Below are 21,064 nucleotides of genomic sequence, written 5' to 3' on the forward strand. Positions count from 1 at the left end.
CTGCCCTATCTTAGGCAATACACACACAGTGTGAGGCAAACACATGTGTCCAGTCAGTGATCCATGTGATTCATTTTTTTCATTCAACTCAGGTTATCACACTTAACGTCTGACTTTGAACTTTACATAAAGATACATGCACAAGGATGAAATACCCAGACACTAAAACCTTTAACCTTTCTTGTCGGCAGTCTGGAATGTGTTACTCCACAGTGAATCCGCACCCATTGTCTGCGGGTTTAGACCTGTTTAGACATCTAGACTGAAATTCACTGGACAAGAAAGATTCATTTTGACATTCAACAAAAATGTGTTGCCCATGTGTAGCCAGGGCGGGATGCACATCAATGCTCACGAGCTAGATTTGATCTGAAAATAAATTGTTTATGTAAATGATGTGTGTCTGCACATAAAAATTATTTCTGCTTTATATTTATTTGCACCTTGTTTGCTTTATTATGAATATAAGAGCACTGGAAAATATCTTAAAGTCTTAATAAATTACACTAAAATTATACTCTACAGACGATTCATTTTTAATTTAGCTGCAATTATTTTTATAGTCAACAATTATTTTAACCATTTTCCTCTGAGATTATTTGACAATCTGTCAAAATAAACACAAATGTAACTCAAGCAGAACTCTTTTGACACATTGATTTTTTATTAAAACAAAAATATCATCCTTTGTTTTTTATAATATTCCTGAATGGCACCATTTACAGGCATACTCATGGTCCTGAAATATGTTTGACAGATTTCTGGTAATGAAATGATTCTTCTCTCTCTCTTTGTAAAGCCTACACCCTGTAAAGTCTTGCTCCGTTGCATGGAAAAAAGCACAGATATGCATTCATTAGTAGTCCAGATTACAGACAGATCTTTTCCTGTAGCATCAGCCCCAACACCCTGTCTAATCAAACATGGCAGCACAGAAAACAGAGGCAGAGGTTGCAGTGATGGATAGGTTTTCTAATTGGAAGACGAGCAGGGTAAGACTGGAGAAAAGGAATCATGGCCGGTTGTTTTCAGTTACTTCCCCTCTTTTATGGCTTTTTTCTCCTCTTCAATTTCTGTGGATCAGAAGACAGGGAGAGATAAAGTTATCATATAGGCTAAAAGCTATCATTTTATATACATTTAAAGACACATCTAAAGCATAGCTGTCAACTATTCTAGATGTTATGGAACTGTAAGATTTGACAGTGCAGCAGATGGGTTAAACCATGCATTTGGCTCTGCTGCTAATCAGCTGCCTGAAATTCCTGTCAATGGTCCGATGTCTCCAACTCAGATGATCCCTCGAAGTACAAAGCAGGAATTTAAAGTGCACTTCCACAAAGTTAGAAACTAAAGCACAGGCAACAACATTTTCTGTTTAGTTCCAAGAATGCAAAATCCTACATTTCCCACAATGCATCATGCTAGTTAGACTATGACGAGCATCAATTTGAAACACAGACGTTCTGGTATCACATAAGTCTACCTATACTTCCTCATGTGTAAATGTGTGCCAGATTTTTTACAAGTTTCTTATTTTTCTGTGCTCTTCTTCTAAAGTCTCATCTTCAGCTGCCAGCAGTTCCAACCTGCTTCTCTGCCTCTTCTCTTATACTAAATTCAGATTAGAAAAGAGCAGAAGTCAGACAGCAGGGAGCTTCTCGCCTCTGGAGAGAAAGGATAAGCATTTTGACATACTTTTTAGAAGATATCTTCTTCCTGCTGCTTCACGACACACCAAATCTAAAGCTGTGTTTTTTTTCTACTGCATCTGAGTCTCTGCTTTAATACTTTCCCCACAGTGCTGTTTCTGAAGCAGAGATCTGACAATAGGGGTAGAGTCTGTTAAACAGGTTGGCATTAACCTGAACCTGGACTACCTCTCCAGGTAGTTGGGTGTGTTCCTGTAGTTAATCTGTGATACAATGTTTGCAGACAGGGAGGAGCAGATCCATAAAGGTGAAGTGTGAAAAGAGGTGGATGAAACAGACTTTTGTTGGGAACACTTACCCTCCTTAGTTGGAAGCCGATTCTTTTCTTGTGTGTCGGTCTTCTTTAGCTTTTGCTTGTTGAACTGCTCCACCTCCTGATTGACTGGATTGCTGTCGCTCATTTTGAAAGAGTTCTGATGGATAGATATGGGAGAGAGAAAAAGACTGATTCTAATCAACCATGCATTCAAAAACACACACATATTCTGACTGACACGGTGAGATGCATGCATGCCCATACAGGTGTGGAGTTATGTTAGGCCATACACAGAATTAACATGTACCTACAGTATACCTCACCTCCACACAATGAACACAGCTGCTCTAATGTAGTGTCAGGTTACACAGCACTGTTATTTACATGCATCCAGACCCACAAGCCTGATCTGACCTGGGAAACATCACGCTGTACCTGCACACTGATTTGCATTTAATGTGCAGGTATGTGAGAGATTAGGTAAATATTGATTTACACAGGGACCGATAAAGAAATAAACTGTGCAGCTGCCTGTGGGGGATAACAAAGTTAAGGACAGAAGCCTGCCTTTCTTCCTGCACTGTTTAGACTTCAGTAGGGAATTTCAGGGAGGTTGCCATCAGGGCACTGCCTTACCGTCCACACCTAGAGATCTAACAGGCTGCCCTCCATGCTTACAGTGTGACAGGTAACAGTGCTCGCCACAGACCTGAACACGACAGGTTAGGTTAAAAAAAAAAAAACTGCGTTTAGTAGCGTAATAATGACGCACAGTGAGTGCAGCAGTGTGTGCGCAGAGGAATGCAGCACTGACAGATACCTACACCCTGCAGCAGCATAACGGAGTGAAAACACTAACTGGAGTGACTTTATGGCCTAAATCCAAATGTTGCATAACACAGGACCTCTGTTACACATTAATAACTGTCTTAAAAAAAATTAACAATGTCCCCATCATATGGCATTGCATGATTTTAATACAGCTTTAAACGTAATGAGACGACGAACAGAGACAGCTGAGGGTGTTTTTACCTGGTGCAGGGCTGCGCAGTGAGACTGTCCTTTACAGGTGAGATGCGTCTGTGTAATCCGTGCAAAGCCAACGGTTTAAATAGAGACAACACGCCCTTCTTCACGCCAACATGGACACCGATGCTCTGCCTCTCATTGGCTCCACCAGTACAGAGGGAGAGTTTTAATTGGACACGCGTTGCGTCCCGCCGCCTCCCTTCTTACTGGCTGTTTCTTGGCCGGAGTTCTTGTCATGCAGTCAGTGTTGCAATCATTTGTCACACGGTCTACCTGCATGGATGTCTAAGACTGAGCTGCAATTGTAGTTGATATGGATGAGATCATGTTGTGTTTTTTTTTTTTTTAACACAGTGCCATCTAGTGGAGTGCCTCTGATATACCAACCCATCAAAGTGCACAGCAGGACTACAGGTGTAATTATATTATATTCATTTATTTTGCAGCTAGAGTTAAAATGTTTGTATGCTGCATTATACATTCTGTATTCTGTATATAGGTATTTACTTGATTTTTCCCATTCAAACAGATACAAATTGTTACTGACATACATTGTAAACACACTTATTTCATCCATATATATTCATACATATCAGCTCTCATGTAGCCCCTCAAGAACCCATGTAGCCAAGCACCTTCCACTGATCTTCATATTTTGGGACCATCTGTGACTTAATGCTGATTTGTAACTATGCACTTTACTTCAGCCAGAGAGCTGCATGCCAGGAAACACTACATGAGTAAGTTGCACATGTAAACTGATGACTTCATATAAATGTACATAGAAACAATATAACAGGCAAGCTGTAAAAAAACAAACAACAAAATAAATGTGTAAACCTGAATGAATGAACTGAACTTATTACGTTTAATACATCAATATATAAACACAATGCATTTATTGACCAGCTGCCTTCACATTTCTAAGTGTGTTTGGGCTGTTCGGTGTTCACACGGTGTGCTTTGGCTGGTATAATGTCAAGTTTGTTTTAAGTTAGCATATCACACAGCTGCAAATCAAGAGGAATAACCTGCTCATGTTATCAAGGCAGCAGTGGGTGTGTCTTCATCAATACACAGTCACCATGCATCCATCTCCTTATGCACTGATTTATGCATTGGGAGTCTCCTGAGAACCAGACTGTCAAAATAAAGATATCAGATGCTGAGGATGCTCAGCAATCAGATTTTTTTTTTATTAGAGCCTTAAAACCATGATCCCAATATTGTGAAGCTGCCATTTCTAAAAGTAAATTATGATTAAGGATTAAGACCACTTCCCATCATGCAGTATGTCCTGCATTCAATTTTGGCTGATGAGATTTTATTCATAATTGTCTGCTATATTAATAAATGTAAAAGTAGCAGTGGCTTTGTGAGGGTTTTCAGAGGCTGAGTCAAGCTTCCAAAGAGGAAGTCAAATAGATTGAGGAGGAGGAGAATGTGTTTAAGCATTGGACAATACAAATGAAAGGCACCTGTGAGTCAGCAGCACTGCATTTACTGTATATTTCAAGTGCATGTCTATAAAACCAGGGTTTAGTTCTTAGCAGTGGTACTGTATTGACATACTTAATCGGCAGTTTGATAGAGTAGCTGAAGGAGCTGATGCATTGTTATTAACACACCCTTTTTTCACAACAGGCAGTGTGCTATTTGGTCAATAGCACACTGAATTATAGCTGAAAGGTGTTTAACTGGTGTGGTTTCAGAGTTCACCGTCATATTGTTGAACTGATGATGTTAGTATTAGCACTTGTGTGTTTTGTCATCATATGCTAGTCAAAATGACACTAAAAAGCAGGATGTGCATTGAAATGCAATGTGTCGCTTCAGCCTGATCGCTTCTCCTGTCTGTCATAAATAGCAGTGGTGATTCCCCACGTGATGCACGACCTTAAAATAACCAGGGAACCTCCTCGGTACAGCAGAATCAAACTCTGCTGCCGAGACTTCCACAGCATCCTCCAACAAGCCATGACCCCTTTCAGCTCCCCTCCTACCTGTGCCTGCATGTTCGCCACCAGCACAGACAGTGGATACAGAGCCAAGCTAATTGCCATTGAGGTCAGTGTTCCTGAGATGAAGGAGGAGGCCAGAGGAGAGAGCCCCTGCCCTGCCACAACAGCACACATAGGCTCCTTTAGGCCAAAGTAGAGGGAGCTGCCCAGGGTGTTGCGGGCTGTGATGGGCAGGAAGCCCCTGTAGAAGCCTGAAGACATTCTTTGGTCCTTCAGCTTCAGGAAAACACTCCTCATGGAGGGAAGTTGCCGGTCATTCTGGCTGTTTTGTAGCACGTTCTGGACACGCTCAAAGGGCGTAAAAACCACAGCTTCGACCAAACCAGCACCAAACCCAGCCAGAGCAGGCAGGGCAGAGATAGAGATAACATTAAGGGATGACGTGGAGAGCTGGCGGAGCAGGGTGTCCTGGAGACCAAACAGCAGCGTGCCAGTCAGCGTCCTCATCACTAATGGTGGAGCCACACCCCTGTACAGCTTGACAGGACCCTCTTTGTAGAGCTGTCCCACTGCCTGGTGGACTGAGGTGTTGTGGATTTGTTGACGGAAAACAGTCTTGTAGACAGGGAAGACGATAAGGGTGGGAAGGGTGGAGAGCAGGCTGGAGGTTCCTCCATGCAAGTAGCTCTGGAAGCATACCATTGTGTCCCCAGGGCCCTCCTCATGTTGTTTATGGTCAGGATTTCCTGACATCTTTGAGCTTAGAAAGTGAAATCACAAATTATTTCAGGTTTGAACTCACAACAGTTAAACATACAATCAACAAATGAAAGATAAAAAGAGGGACATTACAGCCAAACAATTCAACAAAAGAAAACAAATGAACCTACAGTATGTGATCATAAACCGCTACTCACCCAATCAGCTGTCTACGGGCTGCAAAAAACAACAACAACAAAAAACAACTTATTTTCCACCGTTCATTGTTGAAAGCTGAAACAAGCACAGAGGTCCTTTTCTTTATCCAGCACCGCACGTTGATGAAAGATGTTTGTTCTGTTTGTTCGACCAGTAACAGCGGCTGAATACACGATGGAAGACTTGCAGAGGCATTAAGGATAACGGCTGAGCAGTAAGCATTATTGTGCCGGTGTCTGTGATTGGCCCGCCTCACGTAGAATAGCCATTGGTCAAGATGGTTTACGTCACATCACCGGGGATTGGTTGCATCATCTATCAATCAAGTCCGCTAATTCGAGGGAACAAGGGCGTGTTCGAGATCGAGATTGTTTACGTACTCTTATCGAAGTCATGATGTGAATAACATACGTGTAGTCTATAAATTAGCTACAAACAATACTTTTAATATTTACTTACACCAGTACTTACATTTGAACTTGTGTGTGTGGTAGTCTTGTAGTTTATGTCTCTCACTATAGCGAACTGGTGTATGTATTATAGGTATTAATGTGTGTACACACAGTCGTGTCCTGTATTATATTTCACATAGCCTAAATAAAGCTTATGATTTTGAAGCAATTGTGCAAACCTAACAGTTAAGAATATGTTGTTTATTTATTTAAACCTGAAAGTTTCAAGTCTCAAAATTAAAATGTGAGGTAATACAAAATTATTTTATTTGTATATGGAGCTCTACAAGTGCATATGCCACATCAAACAACACGTTCTCTCAATATCCAACAACAGCCTTCTACACCTGACTGCATGCAACTTTTAATATAGTGATTTCAGCCATTTGGTAAGTGGTTCAAAAGGAAACAAAAAGGTGTAATGTATAAGATTTTACGCATATTTAATTTTATTAAGAATGCATCCTCAAATAACTGGCGCATTTATCCTACTAAAAAGGTAAACACAAAGGTCTGGATTATGCACAGTAATGACAAATCTTTCCTCCAGATATACAAAAAGAAATGAATCATGGGGATATTTCTGAAGGAAGCTCCAGCCTGCAGAGACCCCAGGCTTAAAACCCAACAGCTTTGCTGTAGCAAGAACTTCATCTTTAGAATGTTGTAGGTTAAATCTCAGACACTGGGCAAACCCCACTCAATGAGGGCACCTCAAGAGTCGAAAGGAACATCTGTAAATAAATCATTTATGGCCTGCTAAGACACGCAAAAGTGTTTCCACTCAGTGAGAGAACAAACAGCAAAATGAAGGCAGGGAAGAAAGCAGGATAAGACTGAAGGAAAACATTTCATTTCAGACTGTTGAGGCACTCGCGGTTGAGTGGAGCTTCGGTGGCACCGTAAACTACTTAAATACACATTTAATTTTTTGATTATGGTCTTTCGAACAGCAGAGAATAACAACAGCAACATGAAAAACTACATTCGTTCAATGTAACAAAAAGCACTGTAACAGCTTTATATGCCAGATGCTTCTCCTGACCGATGAAACCTGCCAGGAATATTTTTTATGAGCTCTTTGATAACAGATTAAAATGACTCCTGGGAAGGTTAAATATTCAGGAGAAACTCTGCAGCTACATGTTACGAAAGAAGGACAAAGTTCACAGTGGATAAATACTTATTTATCCATACACAATAATTACGCCAGCCTAAGATGATAGCTTGCGATTGCTTTGGTGTCATTGACACTCGCTTAAAGTGTGAGGGACTTAAGTGAGGTGGGGTCAGCATTAGTAACAGACATGACAGTTACCATTTAGCAAAACATCATTTTTAATGGTAGCGTTTGGGATGGGGAGGGTGATGGGGGGGTTCCCTGTTCTGCCATTTAGTTGGACACCATGTGTTACAAGGGAACATGGCTGAACAGGTATGACACAGACTCGCCGTTGTGAGTTCTACGAATGGCCTCTGCAAGGATCATGGAGATGTCAATAACCTGGAGGTAGAGAAGAAGAAATGCAAGTCATTAAGCAGAATAAAGAAATACCAGTTACACACTTCTAATATTGACACTGAAAACACCTCCTGACCTGTATTTTGGGACAATGCTTCATCTTCTCCTCCTGAGGGATTGTGTTAGTGACTACCACAGCTTCAAAGCAGGCATTGTTGATGCGTGAGATCGCGGGACCCGAAAATATGCCGTGGGTCAAGATGGCATAAACCTTAGTGGCACCAGCAGAAATTAATCTAAAGCAGAGAAGAAGCAAAATGCATTAGAAGTCATCCACGTGGCTTTGTAACAAAGGTATATTTATGACTTCTGACCACTGGGTAACACTAATTTTCTGGTTTTCATTTCACCTGCCACTGGGTGAGATATATTGAGTGTTAGTGAACATTTTGTCCTCAAATGTATTGTCTCAGAAGTAGGAAAAACATGAGCAAGCTGAAAGATTTCAGCAACTTTGACCAAAATTGTGATGAGTTAGGTGAGAGCATTTCCAAAACAGCACTTGTGTTCCCCAGCTGTACTGTCAGTACCTATCAAAAGTCCAAAGAGGGAAACGCAAGCAAAGGGTAACAGTGCAGTCTGTTGGAAATTGGGGACAAACTTGTATGTCTACTAGCAGTTGTCAAACACCACTGCAGATCAAAGCTGTAGAGGTAAAAAAATTCTCTGATAACTACATTTGACCCTGGAATAAATGTTGAGCCAGATGTTATGAATGAATTTCATCTATTCTACAATGTACAAAAAACACTGCTTGCTAGCATCTCCTGTAAAAGGTGCTTACTTGTCAGCAGCATGGCAGATTGTTCCACACGTGTCGGCCATGTCATCCACTAGAATGGCAACACGGTCTGTTACATCTCCAACGAGAACCATGCGGTCCACCTCGTTTGCCTTTTTCCTCTCCTTGTGAATTAGTGCAAAGTCCACATTCAACCGGTCTGCTATTGAGGTGACCCTGCAGAGGGATAAGCAAAAAGCCTACAAGTTAAAAGTGTATTTGTACAAGTCAAATTATAAGTTTGTTGGAATTAGGTAAAGTACACAAAAGATTAAACTTGAGTAAATTCCAGAGGCGATATGCTCAAGTTAAGCTATGTTCAAGGGTAGAACACAGATGACAGTGGTGCCGAATATACCTCTTGGCTCCTCCTGCATCAGGTGAGACGATGGTGCAGTTTTTCCACTCAGGGATATTCTCTTTGATCCATTTCAGCACAGCAGGTTCTGCATACAAGTTATCAACAGGAATATCAAAGAAACCCTGGGGAAAGAAAGACAGTGAAGTTACAGGAGCCTTTCCCTTTAATTATGCTGTATATGGCACTGTGAGTGAGATATCTACTGCAGTGAATGAGTCATACAAATGGGTATATACTTGTGTCTGCTTTTCTGTTACCTGTATCTGTGAGGCATGCAGGTCCATAGTGATTATATGGTCAGCGCCCGACACCGACAACATGTTGGCGACCAACTTGGCAGAGATAGGAGCACGGCTCTGTAATGAAAATAGATCTCATTAGTCACATGGAGTAAGTGAACTGGCGAGTATGGCTCATTTCTAAAAATAACACTCAACTGAGAGCTAAGCAATTCAGTTAATTGACACCACCAATATAACATTTTGACTCCTGTTCTTAGTGTTTATATATATGTCCAAAGAGACACTTTAAGAGAATTCAGAGATTGGAAAGTGCAATCCTTTCATGCAATATGATCAAAATGGTGGCATGAAAATAAGTATCAGGCAAAAGATGACAGCAAGGAAAAAAAACAAATACAAAATGCAAATATGCCTGACTGAATGGCTGCTGATGGAAATGGCTGCAGGCTTCTTGTCCTGATGCTGGATGGCAAATGGCATGACAGAAGTAAGTAGACAGATATCCCTCACCCCCACCTTGTCCTTCTTGTCTTGCCGGGCATATGGAAAGCAAGGGATGACAGCAGTGACCCTGGAGGCCGAGGCAATCTTACAGGCATTGATCATGATCAGTAGCTCCATCAAATTGTCATTGATCTCCCCACAGCCACTCTGCACAATGTAGACATCTTCCCCGCGTACGCTCTCCCCTATCTCCACGCTGCCAGAGGTAAAGAGGTGACAAGACAAACAGCACTTAAGGCCATGGAGCTTACACAGAGTGGCAGGCAAGAGATAGATGACACAGAGTAAACAATGGACTGTGTCTGCGTGTCACAGGATCTGAACAAGGGGTAAATAGAAAGAAGAAGCATGCTGAGTCAGGAAGTGAGTCTCCTGATGTGATGTAACTTTAAGTGTGTCATTTGAGGCATCTTCACGCTAGGGGCTAAGAATTAGCTGCTAGATTGTTAAACCTGACTGCTAATTCTCAGCCCTAGCATGAATTCTGACCATGCCCATGCGTTGACTACAAGTTCCTAGCAACACCGCGACACCACGTTTCTCATTAACCTTTTCTCCACACACGGGGGTTGGTGTCGTTGTATCCTAGCGACATACAACATTTGCGTACTGGGTCACAACAGCAAACAACTCACCATGTCTCTTGGTTGCTAAATTTTTTCGTAACAACCTTCCCCAGTTCGAGACCCAGGCGGTCTGCTATTTTTTGAGACAGGTCCGGATGTGAGCTACCGCTAAATATTTTGATGTTCGGCATTTTGATATAGTCCCGGGCGTCGTACAGTCCAAGCGGGCTGCGGCAGCAAGCGGCCGTCGAATCAGAAGGATTGAGTCCAAGACAGCAACTGGAAATAAATCAACAGTTGATGAAACAGTCTCTGTCGAGCTTAACTGTGCTCCCTACCTATCCACCATTATGCCCCACACATCAAGCGTGCGGCTCTTCCTCCCGGGGGCGGCGCGCACGCTTTCACTTACGTCCCGGCGCGATGACGTCATTCTGGACGGCCCTGTCGGCTGGCCACATGTGACCAGCGGGGCAACAGAAGCACATGACAAGGTGTGCAAACAGTGATGTAACTATAATAAAAACAGCAATTAAACGACAGTTTACACGTAACAAGTCGCAGAGAGGAACAAAAGGTCACGTTTCCCCGACAGCTGGACTGTCTAAATGTTTTCTGAAATTCGTTGGTAAAAACATGTCGTTTAAACCGTTGTCATGTCTTCATCTTTCCTAGCACATTTTGGGAATTGTATGAAATGACAAACTCTCACTTTCCCCGTGTTGCGTTAAATGCTTATTTCAGATTGTGTCTTATTTTTATAGACACACAGGAACTTCCCCAAGGACCTCAAAGACAAAATGACAACCTTTAAGAGGCAGAAGTCAACTTTCTCCTTTAAGCTGCACTGCCCATAGAGCAAGAGGTAAGAAGGACACACAGGGACAACAACCATAGGCCTATAAGCATTTGCTCAGCAGACATGTTGTCACCATATGGGAAGCTTTCATTTTCATTTAAAGTATATACAGCAACATTCTGTATAATGAGGTTTTACTGATGTAAAAGATAATCTTATTGACACCTTTCCAACCGATCACATCCTTTCTTATTTTCTTTGACCAAGACACTCCTCTAGCTGTGGCTCTGCTAAAATCTGCAATCTTCAAATGACTATTTAAACAACTCAGGACAAATACTTGTGACAAATGTCAGCAACAGAAACCATTTCTCACATCAGTGGTAGATGTTGTGTCAAGTCAGTGACGTTTGTGCTATTGAGTCATCAGGTTTTTGCCTGAGAAAAATAAATGAAGCAGCCAAAGCCGTAAGAACCTGCTTGTGACACATTTCCTGGAAGTGTATCTTTAACATGACATCATTTGTCAGTTTAGTTTAGTGCATGCAATGCCATTTTCAAATTCTCTGAAAGAGTTTATATAATATACTTTATTGCTCTTTAAAACATGAATTAACTTTGTACACAGACAGAAGACCACAGTGACGACAAGATAATTGACAGTAAATAAAGACAGGAATGAATAGGTGCACATAAAAAAACAATGGATCAAGTCATGGCGGGCCCATCGTGTGAATGAAACACAGACTAATTCACACAGTTTAGCAAAGCAACTGGAACAATGACAACCACAGAAAATGTTTATTATAACGTTGAAATGTTCAAGTGCTGATGAGAAAACATACGTTTGATTTTTTATTTATAAAAATAAACATGTCCCATGCTTTATACTCATAATATATTCTTTAAAATATATGATTTGCTATAGTCTCTATGTTACATGACTACTATAAATATTTACCTTACAGACATGTTTTTTTTTAATCTTTCCTATTTACAAAATAGTGAAGAATTTGGATCAATTTTAATGTAACAAGTAATGTTTTAAAAGTGTTTCCTATCCTCTCAATGCTTTATCCTATTATTTACATTTACAGTGTAAAATTATACATTTCCATACGGAATATCATTTTGCAAAACATTAACATACCCCCCCCCCCATCCCCAAACCACCACTTTATGAAATTATCTGTACAAACAGTATCATCACCTCTAACGGTCAAAGTATCTGCCCCTGTCTAATAAGCAAAGGGAAAGCATGCAGTACAGGAAATGAGAAAAACATTGTGTATTTGTATGAGAACGCCACATTAACAGCAGTGGGAAAACTGTTAAAAGAGAGTGCTTTCAAACAGATTTGTTCATAAATCAAGTCAAAAAGAAAACAAGAGTTATATCCTGTGTTCATTTTTCATATTGAAGACAAAATCCAGTATCAAAGAAGAATTGTAGGTGTGCTGTAAATGCTTAGGACACAGGTTGTACAGAAAGTAGTAAGTGAATATTCCCACTGATGTTTGTCAAATGTTGAACGTTGTGTTTCCAACACAGCATTCTGAACCCTTGGAACAGTACCGCCTTAAGGAAAGGGTATATAATGAGAGTAGGCTAGAGTAGCAGTTTACAACAGTCCAGCAGTAAATGTCCTGCTCATAATTGCAAAAACAACAGCACCAGCAGTACCAGCGACAATGAATACAAAGTTTAAACACCAGCTCTCCGAACTATGACAGCCATCATGAAACTTCATTGTCGGGCTGGTGCATACGTTTTAGGTCATTGTTCTGAAATATCTGGCAACAGAGTGCATTTCATATTTCTAAAAATATTGGCGTGAAGTAGCAACATGTTCTATTTCTTGTCACGAATGTTGTCGCAGCCCAGTTGTCACTTTTAATTTGGCTCCACAGCACTTTCTTTTAATAGTGTTTCCACCATACATGTTAGGCCAGGACAAGTATAAAGCTCTCCAGGAAAAACCAGAGGATGAGACACAAAGAAGATTTCAGACAGGAAATGATGTGTTAGTTTTATTAAAATACATAGAAAACTACTTTGTGTGTTTCGCATATATTTGCTAGATTGCACAACGTTGTGACAGCACATAGAAAGCAAATCTGTTGTATCTGAAAACCTGAATAAAAACAAAGATCTTTTAAAATGGATCAACATCAGCTTTGAAAAGATGAGTAATGGTGTCAACTCAAGTAAGGATTTCAGCAGCAGAGTGATTAAAAAACACCGAATTAAACATTAAAGAATACATTTCCACTTCAGAACAAATTTCAGAGGTTGTGCCAAAACATGGTGATAACTTCAGTCACTTGCAAGTGGATATCAATATTTTCATATTATGATTCACAACCAGTGTGATGCAAGTGAGGTTAGTGGTGGTGTAAAATACACGTCTTTGTGTTAGGTACATGGTGGGTATGTCACCTGCTCTACAGCTGAGTGAGGTATCAACACTCATTACTGTACAGTGGATAAGAGTGTGGCTCGGGCCTCTGCTACATTGTCTGCCCTGAGCAGGTGTGATTCATACCTGCACTGTTATAGTGAGAGAATGGGCCTTTGTCAATCAATCAGATTACAGTGGTGCTTGAAAGTTTGTGAACCCTTTAGATAAATATAACCCAAAACATCAGGAGATTCTTCACACAAGTCCTAAATGTAGATAAAGAGAACCCAATCAAATGGCCAAGTACAAACGGCCTCTCTCATTTGTTTGATTGCATTCTCTTTGTCTGCTTTTGGGATTCAGTGAAAAATTTGTCGATGTTTTGGCTCACACTTATGCAAAAATATAGAAAACTTCACAAACTTTCAAGCACCAGTGTAGTTGTCTTTTAGTGCTTTTCTTTTCCCTATACTGTCACTTACATTTAGACTCTTGTATCAGTACATCAGACACTGTCCACATAGCCAACAGAGATCAGTTTTGCATTACAACAGTGAGAAAATTCAACAGACACATCACCATCTAACCAAACCAACCCTTTGGACTACGCAATTTACAGAAGTCGCTACTTGACGAGATCTCTGAAAATATTTTTGTCCAAAGCATACATTTATTTCTGATATATTATAATTTGAGTTTAGTTCTCTTCATTCAATACATTTCAAATATATTTTTATAACCTTTTTTTTCTTCACAAAACTTCATATTATTTGCTAAATAGACACAACTCAAATATACATTACATATAAAATATTATACTTTAATGACTTATGTATAGTGTAAATATTTATATGAGGTGATTAGCCCTGTCTCACCCAGTCTGTTGTAGGGTTCTCATTCCATTGTGCATTAGTTTGGTGTATCTTAATATTTCAAAACAAAATCCACAAGGCTACCTCAGGGCCTGTAAACATGGGATGAAACAGTTGCATTGTAATTTTTACTGAGGATGAGTCATTGCACATTTTGTAAAAATTGTAAACAAGAAATAAATAATGGATCTGGATAGAGTCACCACCCACATTCTGGACTGTTTTGATTACATTCCTGCCAGTTTTGTCCTTACTGGGCAGGCAGAGTTTTGATGGGTCGAGTGAGTGAGCTCATGTTATTGGTGTTGGAGGAGATTTGAGGACTCACTGTCTTTGTTGGCAAGCTGCTCGAGTGTCCCATTGACTCTTCTGCTGCACGCAGAAGCAACGTGTAGTTGATAGCTACTTCCTCAACTTTTCTTAATAGCTGCAACCTTTGAGATTCGGACCGAACCCCTCTGACCAGTTTGATAAAGGTCTGAGTTAGTTCACACAACACTTGAAAGCTAGCTGAGACGACAGCAAGCATACGTGTTGGGCTTTTTTCAACGCTTGCCACTCGTCGACATGATGCTCTGAATTCTTTGAAGCGTACTGCCAGCTCCTGCTTGTACTCCGCTATCCGTGAGGGCTGAAGACGAGCTTCACCCTCAGCTTGTGGGCTATTAGCACACTGACGCAGGATAGCTAGCAATTCATTTGCATCCAACTGGGCATTTAGGAAACCATCAGGCAAGCTGAAAGTTTTCCCCTGTAGGGCTTGGACCCGCGCTAGGCTACCCTCCAGAGTACTACAGGCTCTCAGGTCTATTTCCTGTGTCTGTGGTTCCTCCTCTTCCTCCTCTTCTTCCTCCCCACTGCAGTCCTCTGCATTAAGAACCTGGAGTGTTTTGCTCACGACAGGGAAGGTACGTGAGTCCAGCTCCATACCTGGAAGGACCTGAAGGGGTATGGAGTATGAGAGTTCATCTTTCTCACTGCTTTCATCTGCGGCCTCACACTTCCTGTAGCAAAAACAGAATGAGCAGCATTTATCCTTGTCATCACTGTCTTCACTGGGCAATGTCAGCAACACCTCCCCAGCCCCTTCTTTGCTCTCACGCAGTAGTTCCTCTCCCTGAATGAAAAACACACCTTTTTTCCCTTTCCCCTCTGTCTGATGAGACTGAGTGTGGATTGGCTCTATTGGGGTGGGGAGCCTCAGCCCTGTTGCCCTCACTCTCTCCATTTCCTTTTCTAAACTTTTGGCTTTGGGCTTCACCTCAGCATACACCGGTGTGCTAGTGCTGTTATCTAGTTCTCCAATGCTGTATCGCCTCTGGAGCTTCTTATACTGTGGAGCCCCCATGCAATCAGTTTGAGAAGTACAAGTGGGCAAGCAGGAGCCATGCTCTCCCCTTGGCTCTCGTGACTCAAGGCTGGTAGATCGTATTCTTGTGGTCTTGATCTCTAAGGTCTGAGGTCTCCTTGTAGCACCTTGGGTGTGAGGGACTTTGGAGACTGCTGGAGGGGTCTTTGAGATAGTTCTCTCTCTGCCTCTGTTTTGTGTTTCTGTTGCAGAGCCAACTGGTGTATCAGGTAGTCGCATGCCACGACACATCCGCTTACAGTCACAACTGCGTCGCTGCTCCCTAGAGATCCCCGGTGCCTTGAGGACAGGACTGGTACGCAGTTGACAAGCACAAGGAGTGCCTGATGGGACAGGTGAGGATCCTTGGGGCAAAAATTCTCCCTGTAGTGACTTGGGTTTTAGCAACTCCTCTAAAAATTCTAGCTCATACTGGCGGACTTTCTGCAACTGAGCCCTTCGCTCATCTGTTTCACGACGCATTCTTGCTGGGAACGTTGCCGAAAGAAGATTTCTGAAGCTTAAGAAAGGAGCACTGCGCTGGGATTTCCCTTTACTGCTGCTTTGCTTCTTTGAGTCCCTAGCTGGGAGGGTGGAGACCTTATCTACAGGGGGGCTAGGTGTTGTTGGATCATCTAAAATAGGCAAAGATTTTAAGGGGCATTTCTGTGACTCAGGGAGGGATTTGACCTGGGCACCCTCAGCTTTAGTTTCTGTTGCTTCTCTTTTCTCTGCTTTCACTGGTAAACGAGGAGAGTGCTTGGCTTGTATTTGTGGGCTGGGCTTTGCCAAAGTAGGATCTGCTCCCACCCTCACTACGTTTTCTTTGCTGTTAGCAAGCTGGAGGCCTTTGGCCCGAAGACGTTCATCATCTGTAGGGGAAGAGGACTGAAACACCACGATCTTCTGAACCTGTGGGTCTTTAAGTGTAAGTTGAGATGCAGGCTCCTGCTGAACTGGACATGTGCAGAAAAGATCATCAACTGTTAGAAGTTCTGTTGAGCTTGAAGGCTTCATGGTCTCACTTGAGGCAGTCTTGGCATCTTGGCACATATTTGAAGTTGAAATCTTGACAGAGGCAGTTCTGTCCACAGGCAAGAGAATAGGTAAGGCTTTATTTGTAGGGTCTGTACTAAGAGGTGCTGTCGTCTTCCCTTTTATACCGTCAGAGAGATTTTGGGTCACTGTCTCATCAGAAAAAAATATTAATTTAGGATCTTTACTGACTTGAGCTGTCAGTGAAACATCAGACACTTTAAGTTCTTCAAGTGGCTTGGAAGGGGGATCAGGGGTGTTTGCTTTGGTAGAGTCAGAGTTTGCTTTAATTTCTGGTTTCTGTTCAGATTGATTAGGGTCTTGATTCCCACCCTGCTCTGTCACAACACTAAGTATTGCAGAGTCTTGGCTGGGGCTGACTTTAAAGGGAACAGTCTTGCTGAGAATTACTTGCTTGGGTGGACAGCCAGCACGAATTTGACCCACAGAAAAGGCTCCAGTACCAATGGTCTTTGCAGTGCAGCCTGGGATTGCAAGTGGAAAGTCACGGCGGCAAATTATACGCTCCTTGTTAATGTGATGTGCCAGCAGGTAGGCCTGGTTCTGGTTCTGCTTCATAGCTGTCACCATTTCAGAAACATCCGTCAGTTCAGAAGAGTTGGTCTCATGGCCTGAGTCCAGTGATGACTCAGGTGTAATGGCAGCTAAGACAATCAGTCCTAAAGAGAAAAAGAGCACAGTACATAGTTAGAATAGCCAAAAATCTACTATTAACACAGATATATAACTTTAGACTAATACTGTATAAACAGTTGAGTTGATAAGTTGTGGTAATAAAATTGAAAACTCAAAAAAAATTTTGAAGTGGTTTTCACCATCAGTCCTTCAGAATCAGATTTACAGTCACTGACTGATTCATGCACTAAAGGGCTTGACTCACCCGATAAGAGCTTGTGCATGCAGGTTTATGTGGGTGTACAAAAGTGAGCACATGTCTTTCTTCATGGGAATTAAATTGAAAAAAAAACATTGTAGACTTTAAACACATAGCATACTGTATAAGCTGTTGTTTTTCAGAAGACTTGATCCAAAACAGTCTTGGACTTACATACAGATAACAGAATGTCTTTCCATTCCACAATGATTTTAATTTTTGTATTAAAAGATACTTTAAATGTGCACAGCTGTACTGTGTGCTGTAAATGTGTAATTTGAGTGGATAGGTACTACTGTGGGTGAGATGTGAGCCGTGGCATGACTGAGGTTGTTGACCTGCAGTCTGTGTTGGCTGTTGAGGGTGATGGGGGTAGTCCTCAGAGGCTGCCAAAGCCTCAAGTGCCTGTAAGGTGGACACCAGGGCATCATCTAGCTCCTGGGCGTGATCTCTGACTGTTCTTGTGGTCACGTTATCAATCAGCGTCACAGGCACATCTTCCTTGGGTTGGGCCAGTTTCCCAGAGCTGACTCCAGTGCTGGCACTAGTTCGAGCCTTCCTCCCTCTTTTTGAATCATCCTCATCAGAACTGTTGTCCCTGAAACCAGGTGGTGGGGCAGCAATTGCAGGTGATGGTGGCTGCAGCTTCTCTTCTCCACCATTTACCTCCTCTTCATCCTCCTCTACATTGCCAGGGGGCGGTAGGGCCATAAGGTCAACAGCACCTCCATCTCGGGAGGCACAAGCACTAGAGCAATGTTTCCCCGAGCTCCCACTAGTGTTAACTACTGTTGATAGGCCTTCCGCCCTAAGCCTGGCTTTGCAAGAGTCACAGAAATATCGCGTGGCTTTTTGGGATTGACCTATTGTTTGGGCACGGATACGAAATCCTGCATTTTCTACTGCCGGGATCTCTAAAACCTCAGCTAGTTCCTCCGTACTTTGTTGGGTGGGATCTGACTTGGTTCGGGGGCGTCCAGGGGGCTCCTGAGGAATAAAGTTCTCATTGATGTCAAGTTCAGCTTCAGTGTGTGTTTGGAGCTCTGGAAAATGTTGTTGCTCTCGAAGATGGACATGGCACAGGCCTAGGTGCTGAGGCTCTGCAGGAACTACGGCCCTTGAAGACCCTGCCTCCCTGTGTGAGCTTTCCCTCTCGTCCCCTCGCCGCCCTCCACTTGGCAAGCCGGTTGCCCCAGTGCGTGGGTGGGCATGGTGGGAACTTCTGTAATCTGAGGATAGAATTGTCAGAGCAGTGGAGAGTTTGAGGTATTAAGAACAGGTGGGGACAGAGAAGATCCAGATGGAAAAAGCGAGAGGCGACAGCTGGTGGTCATATGTGGATTTTTTTTTCAGATGGATGTTGAGAGTTAGAGTTTGCTCGACGTTAGAGGGTTAGATTGTAGTGGAATGTGATGATATGGTATGGTACGATTTGTCTTTAAAGTAGACTAAGGCTGGTTCAGCAATTGGCACAAAGCCTGTTCATATTTGAACAGCAAATGTTTTATGAGAACACCAAAAAGTACAATTCACTATTAAATTCCACACTGTTAGTCTATCTTCCAATGAGTCAAGATGGAGATGAGAGTGTAGACAGCAGAGGGCGCCATGGAATGGTAGCTCCAGGATGCCTGGATGCTGTAAGTAATGATTTCAGTCAATGAAGAAGCAGCGTCCATCAATGTCCATGTAGACTGAACATATAAGGAAGATCAATAATTTCTGACATGCAATATCTAATTTGATTGTATAAACAATGTTGGTATTTATTTATCTGTAGATTTATTTAAACAGTTGATCCACATTCATTTCACACATTTATACATACAGTTGATGTATTTGGCCTGAACTCGACAATGGAAGTCAAGAAGACTTCAGTCATACCTGCTTTGGTCAGCTGAGGCTGACCGGGGTTCCGAAAGTATATGGTCCGTTTGGGGTCCACAAACAGCTTGTAGTAGCCAGAAATGAGGGATGCAAAGTTACTGGCATCAGGCCATTCCATGAGTAGGACCAAGGGCTGCAAGGGGTGGTAGGGAGGGGAATTAGGACACTATTTAGGGGACAGGCAATAAGCATTGCCTGCTCATTTCGTAAAGTAAATTTGGAAGAAATTGCAATGAAAGATTGTATCCTCATTATCTATCTTTTGGTTGTAGTTCATCTTTTGCAGTAATACCTTTGCCTCATGAATTGACACCTCCACACGAGCCACTCCTTGGCTCTCTCTGTACAGCTGGATCTTGGAAACCCTACTGAACTCAGCCAGAACTGTTGTTAGGTTGTTTTTGAGGTCAATCACATGACTGATGCCGTGTCGAGGACCCACCAGTAGTGTTGTAGCTGATTGTTTCTCATCCTATAGAAGAATGCAGGACACTTTTCAGGATCTGCTCTCAACACTGTACTGTTTAGAGTGCTTTAAAATATCAAATTAAATTATTGCCATATTTCAACAACATGCATGGGCTTGAAAACACAAAGGAACACTTAATGGAGCAGGGGGTTAAGTGAAAGAGATTCAAAAATGTATTACCAGCCCGACAGTGTGGAACAGTATTCCACCAAAAGGTGGAAGGTCATTAAGCACACGCATGTACTGCAGCTTTCCTTGGAGTGGGGGGACCTGTCAACAGAGTGATAAAGAAAAAAGAATAAATCTTTGAGATGAGAAATCCTCCTGTACTTCCTGTGGCCTCTTGGGGGCACTGTCGAGCCACAGTTCTTGCTAATAAAACCTTATGCAACAGTTACATCCATAGGGATGAAAGCTTTTCCAAAGGGCTGATTAAGTAGACATAGCCATACAGTACAAAAAAGTAACATCTCGAAAAAGGCAACAGGCTTTTGAAATTTGCATTTTAATTATAAGAAATTATAAGAAATTAATTTACAGTAGTAGTCACAATCATTTACAGATGTGTTTATAGCAGTGTAACCAAAGGTAGTAAACTCATCCACAGAAATACCTGGATATTGCAGTTGTATAAGTTGTATAAACAGTTGTTAGTGTGAATATATTTTATGTAGAGAAACCTTGTTGCCTGATGGTGGTGGATGCTGGTAGGTCTTCAGCAACTGAGACAGGCTTTTACACACATTCTTGTCCTTCACTGTTGGTAGTAGAGTGAGAGGAAGGAAAGGCTCGAGCCCCCACTCTTTTCTGTGAGAGAAAGCAGAGAGAAGGATGGCAGAAGTAAACACATGAGAAAAACCAGTGGAGTGCTTAATCAGAGTACAAGGAAGATGTCATAACTGAGGAGACAAGGGAGGTTTTTCATCCCATGGGAAGACGCATTAAGCTTACATCCTCTATAACTCCTGGTTTGACATAGCCACCATACAAGTCTATCAAAAGTGCAGTGAATCTGTTCTGGTTCTGTGGTTGTGATGTGGAGCTAATTACTTGC

At 42.0% G+C, this 21,064-nt stretch overlaps 4 protein-coding genes across 6 annotated transcripts in view; all 4 read right to left on the minus strand.

Moving 5' to 3' along the window:
- Positions 1-642: 642 nt before the first annotated feature.
- On the minus strand, positions 643-3,154 carry tmsb1 (thymosin beta 1). The gene is made up of 3 exons (XM_028416877.1): positions 3,001-3,154; positions 2,011-2,125; positions 643-1,073 (listed from the first exon to the last, which is right to left on the minus strand). The coding sequence occupies exons 2-3, from the start codon at positions 2,111-2,113 to the stop codon at positions 1,033-1,035; spliced, it is 144 nt and encodes a 47-aa protein (XP_028272678.1). The 5' UTR covers positions 2,114-2,125; positions 3,001-3,154; the 3' UTR covers positions 643-1,032.
- Positions 3,155-4,393: 1,239 nt separating this feature from the next.
- On the minus strand, positions 4,394-6,112 carry LOC114442889 (solute carrier family 25 member 53-like). The gene is made up of 2 exons (XM_028416735.1): positions 5,876-6,112; positions 4,394-5,718 (listed from the first exon to the last, which is right to left on the minus strand). Exon 2 carries the CDS (start codon positions 5,709-5,711, stop codon positions 4,830-4,832), a length of 882 nt encoding a protein of 293 aa, XP_028272536.1. The 5' UTR covers positions 5,712-5,718; positions 5,876-6,112; the 3' UTR covers positions 4,394-4,829.
- A 642-nt stretch (positions 6,113-6,754) lies between these two features.
- On the minus strand, positions 6,755-10,731 carry prps1b (phosphoribosyl pyrophosphate synthetase 1B). Of its 3 annotated transcripts, none has more exons than XM_028416709.1 (7): positions 10,374-10,731; positions 9,652-9,934; positions 9,250-9,348; positions 8,990-9,114; positions 8,635-8,808; positions 7,927-8,086; positions 6,755-7,832 (listed from the first exon to the last, which is right to left on the minus strand). In XM_028416709.1, exons 1-7 carry the CDS (start codon positions 10,493-10,495, stop codon positions 7,740-7,742), a joined length of 1,056 nt encoding a protein of 351 aa, XP_028272510.1. In that variant the 5' UTR covers positions 10,496-10,731; the 3' UTR covers positions 6,755-7,739. The 3 variants fall into 3 exon arrangements, with proteins under 3 accessions (XP_028272510.1, XP_028272513.1, XP_028272512.1); XM_028416712.1 differs by having other exon boundaries at positions 9,751-9,934; positions 10,374-10,730; XM_028416711.1 differs by having other exon boundaries at positions 9,745-9,934; positions 10,374-10,730.
- A 3,797-nt stretch (positions 10,732-14,528) lies between these two features.
- frmpd3 (FERM and PDZ domain containing 3) overlaps positions 14,529-21,064 on the minus strand; it is a 35,968-nt gene continuing 29,432 nt past the window's right edge. The window contains exons 11-16 of the mRNA XM_028416433.1: positions 20,691-20,817; positions 20,191-20,280; positions 19,834-20,013; positions 19,539-19,674; positions 17,993-18,883; positions 14,529-17,439 (exon numbers count right to left, since the gene is read on the minus strand). Of these exons, the coding sequence (XP_028272234.1) occupies positions 14,627-17,439; positions 17,993-18,883; positions 19,539-19,674; positions 19,834-20,013; positions 20,191-20,280; positions 20,691-20,817 (4,237 nt within the window). The 3' untranslated portion in view covers positions 14,529-14,626. The remainder of the gene's footprint in view (positions 17,440-17,992; positions 18,884-19,538; positions 19,675-19,833; positions 20,014-20,190; positions 20,281-20,690; positions 20,818-21,064) is intronic.

The sequence above is a fragment of the Parambassis ranga genome, chromosome 10 (assembly GCF_900634625.1).
Source record: "Parambassis ranga chromosome 10, fParRan2.1, whole genome shotgun sequence".
Classification (NCBI taxonomy): domain Eukaryota; kingdom Metazoa; phylum Chordata; class Actinopteri; family Ambassidae; genus Parambassis; species Parambassis ranga.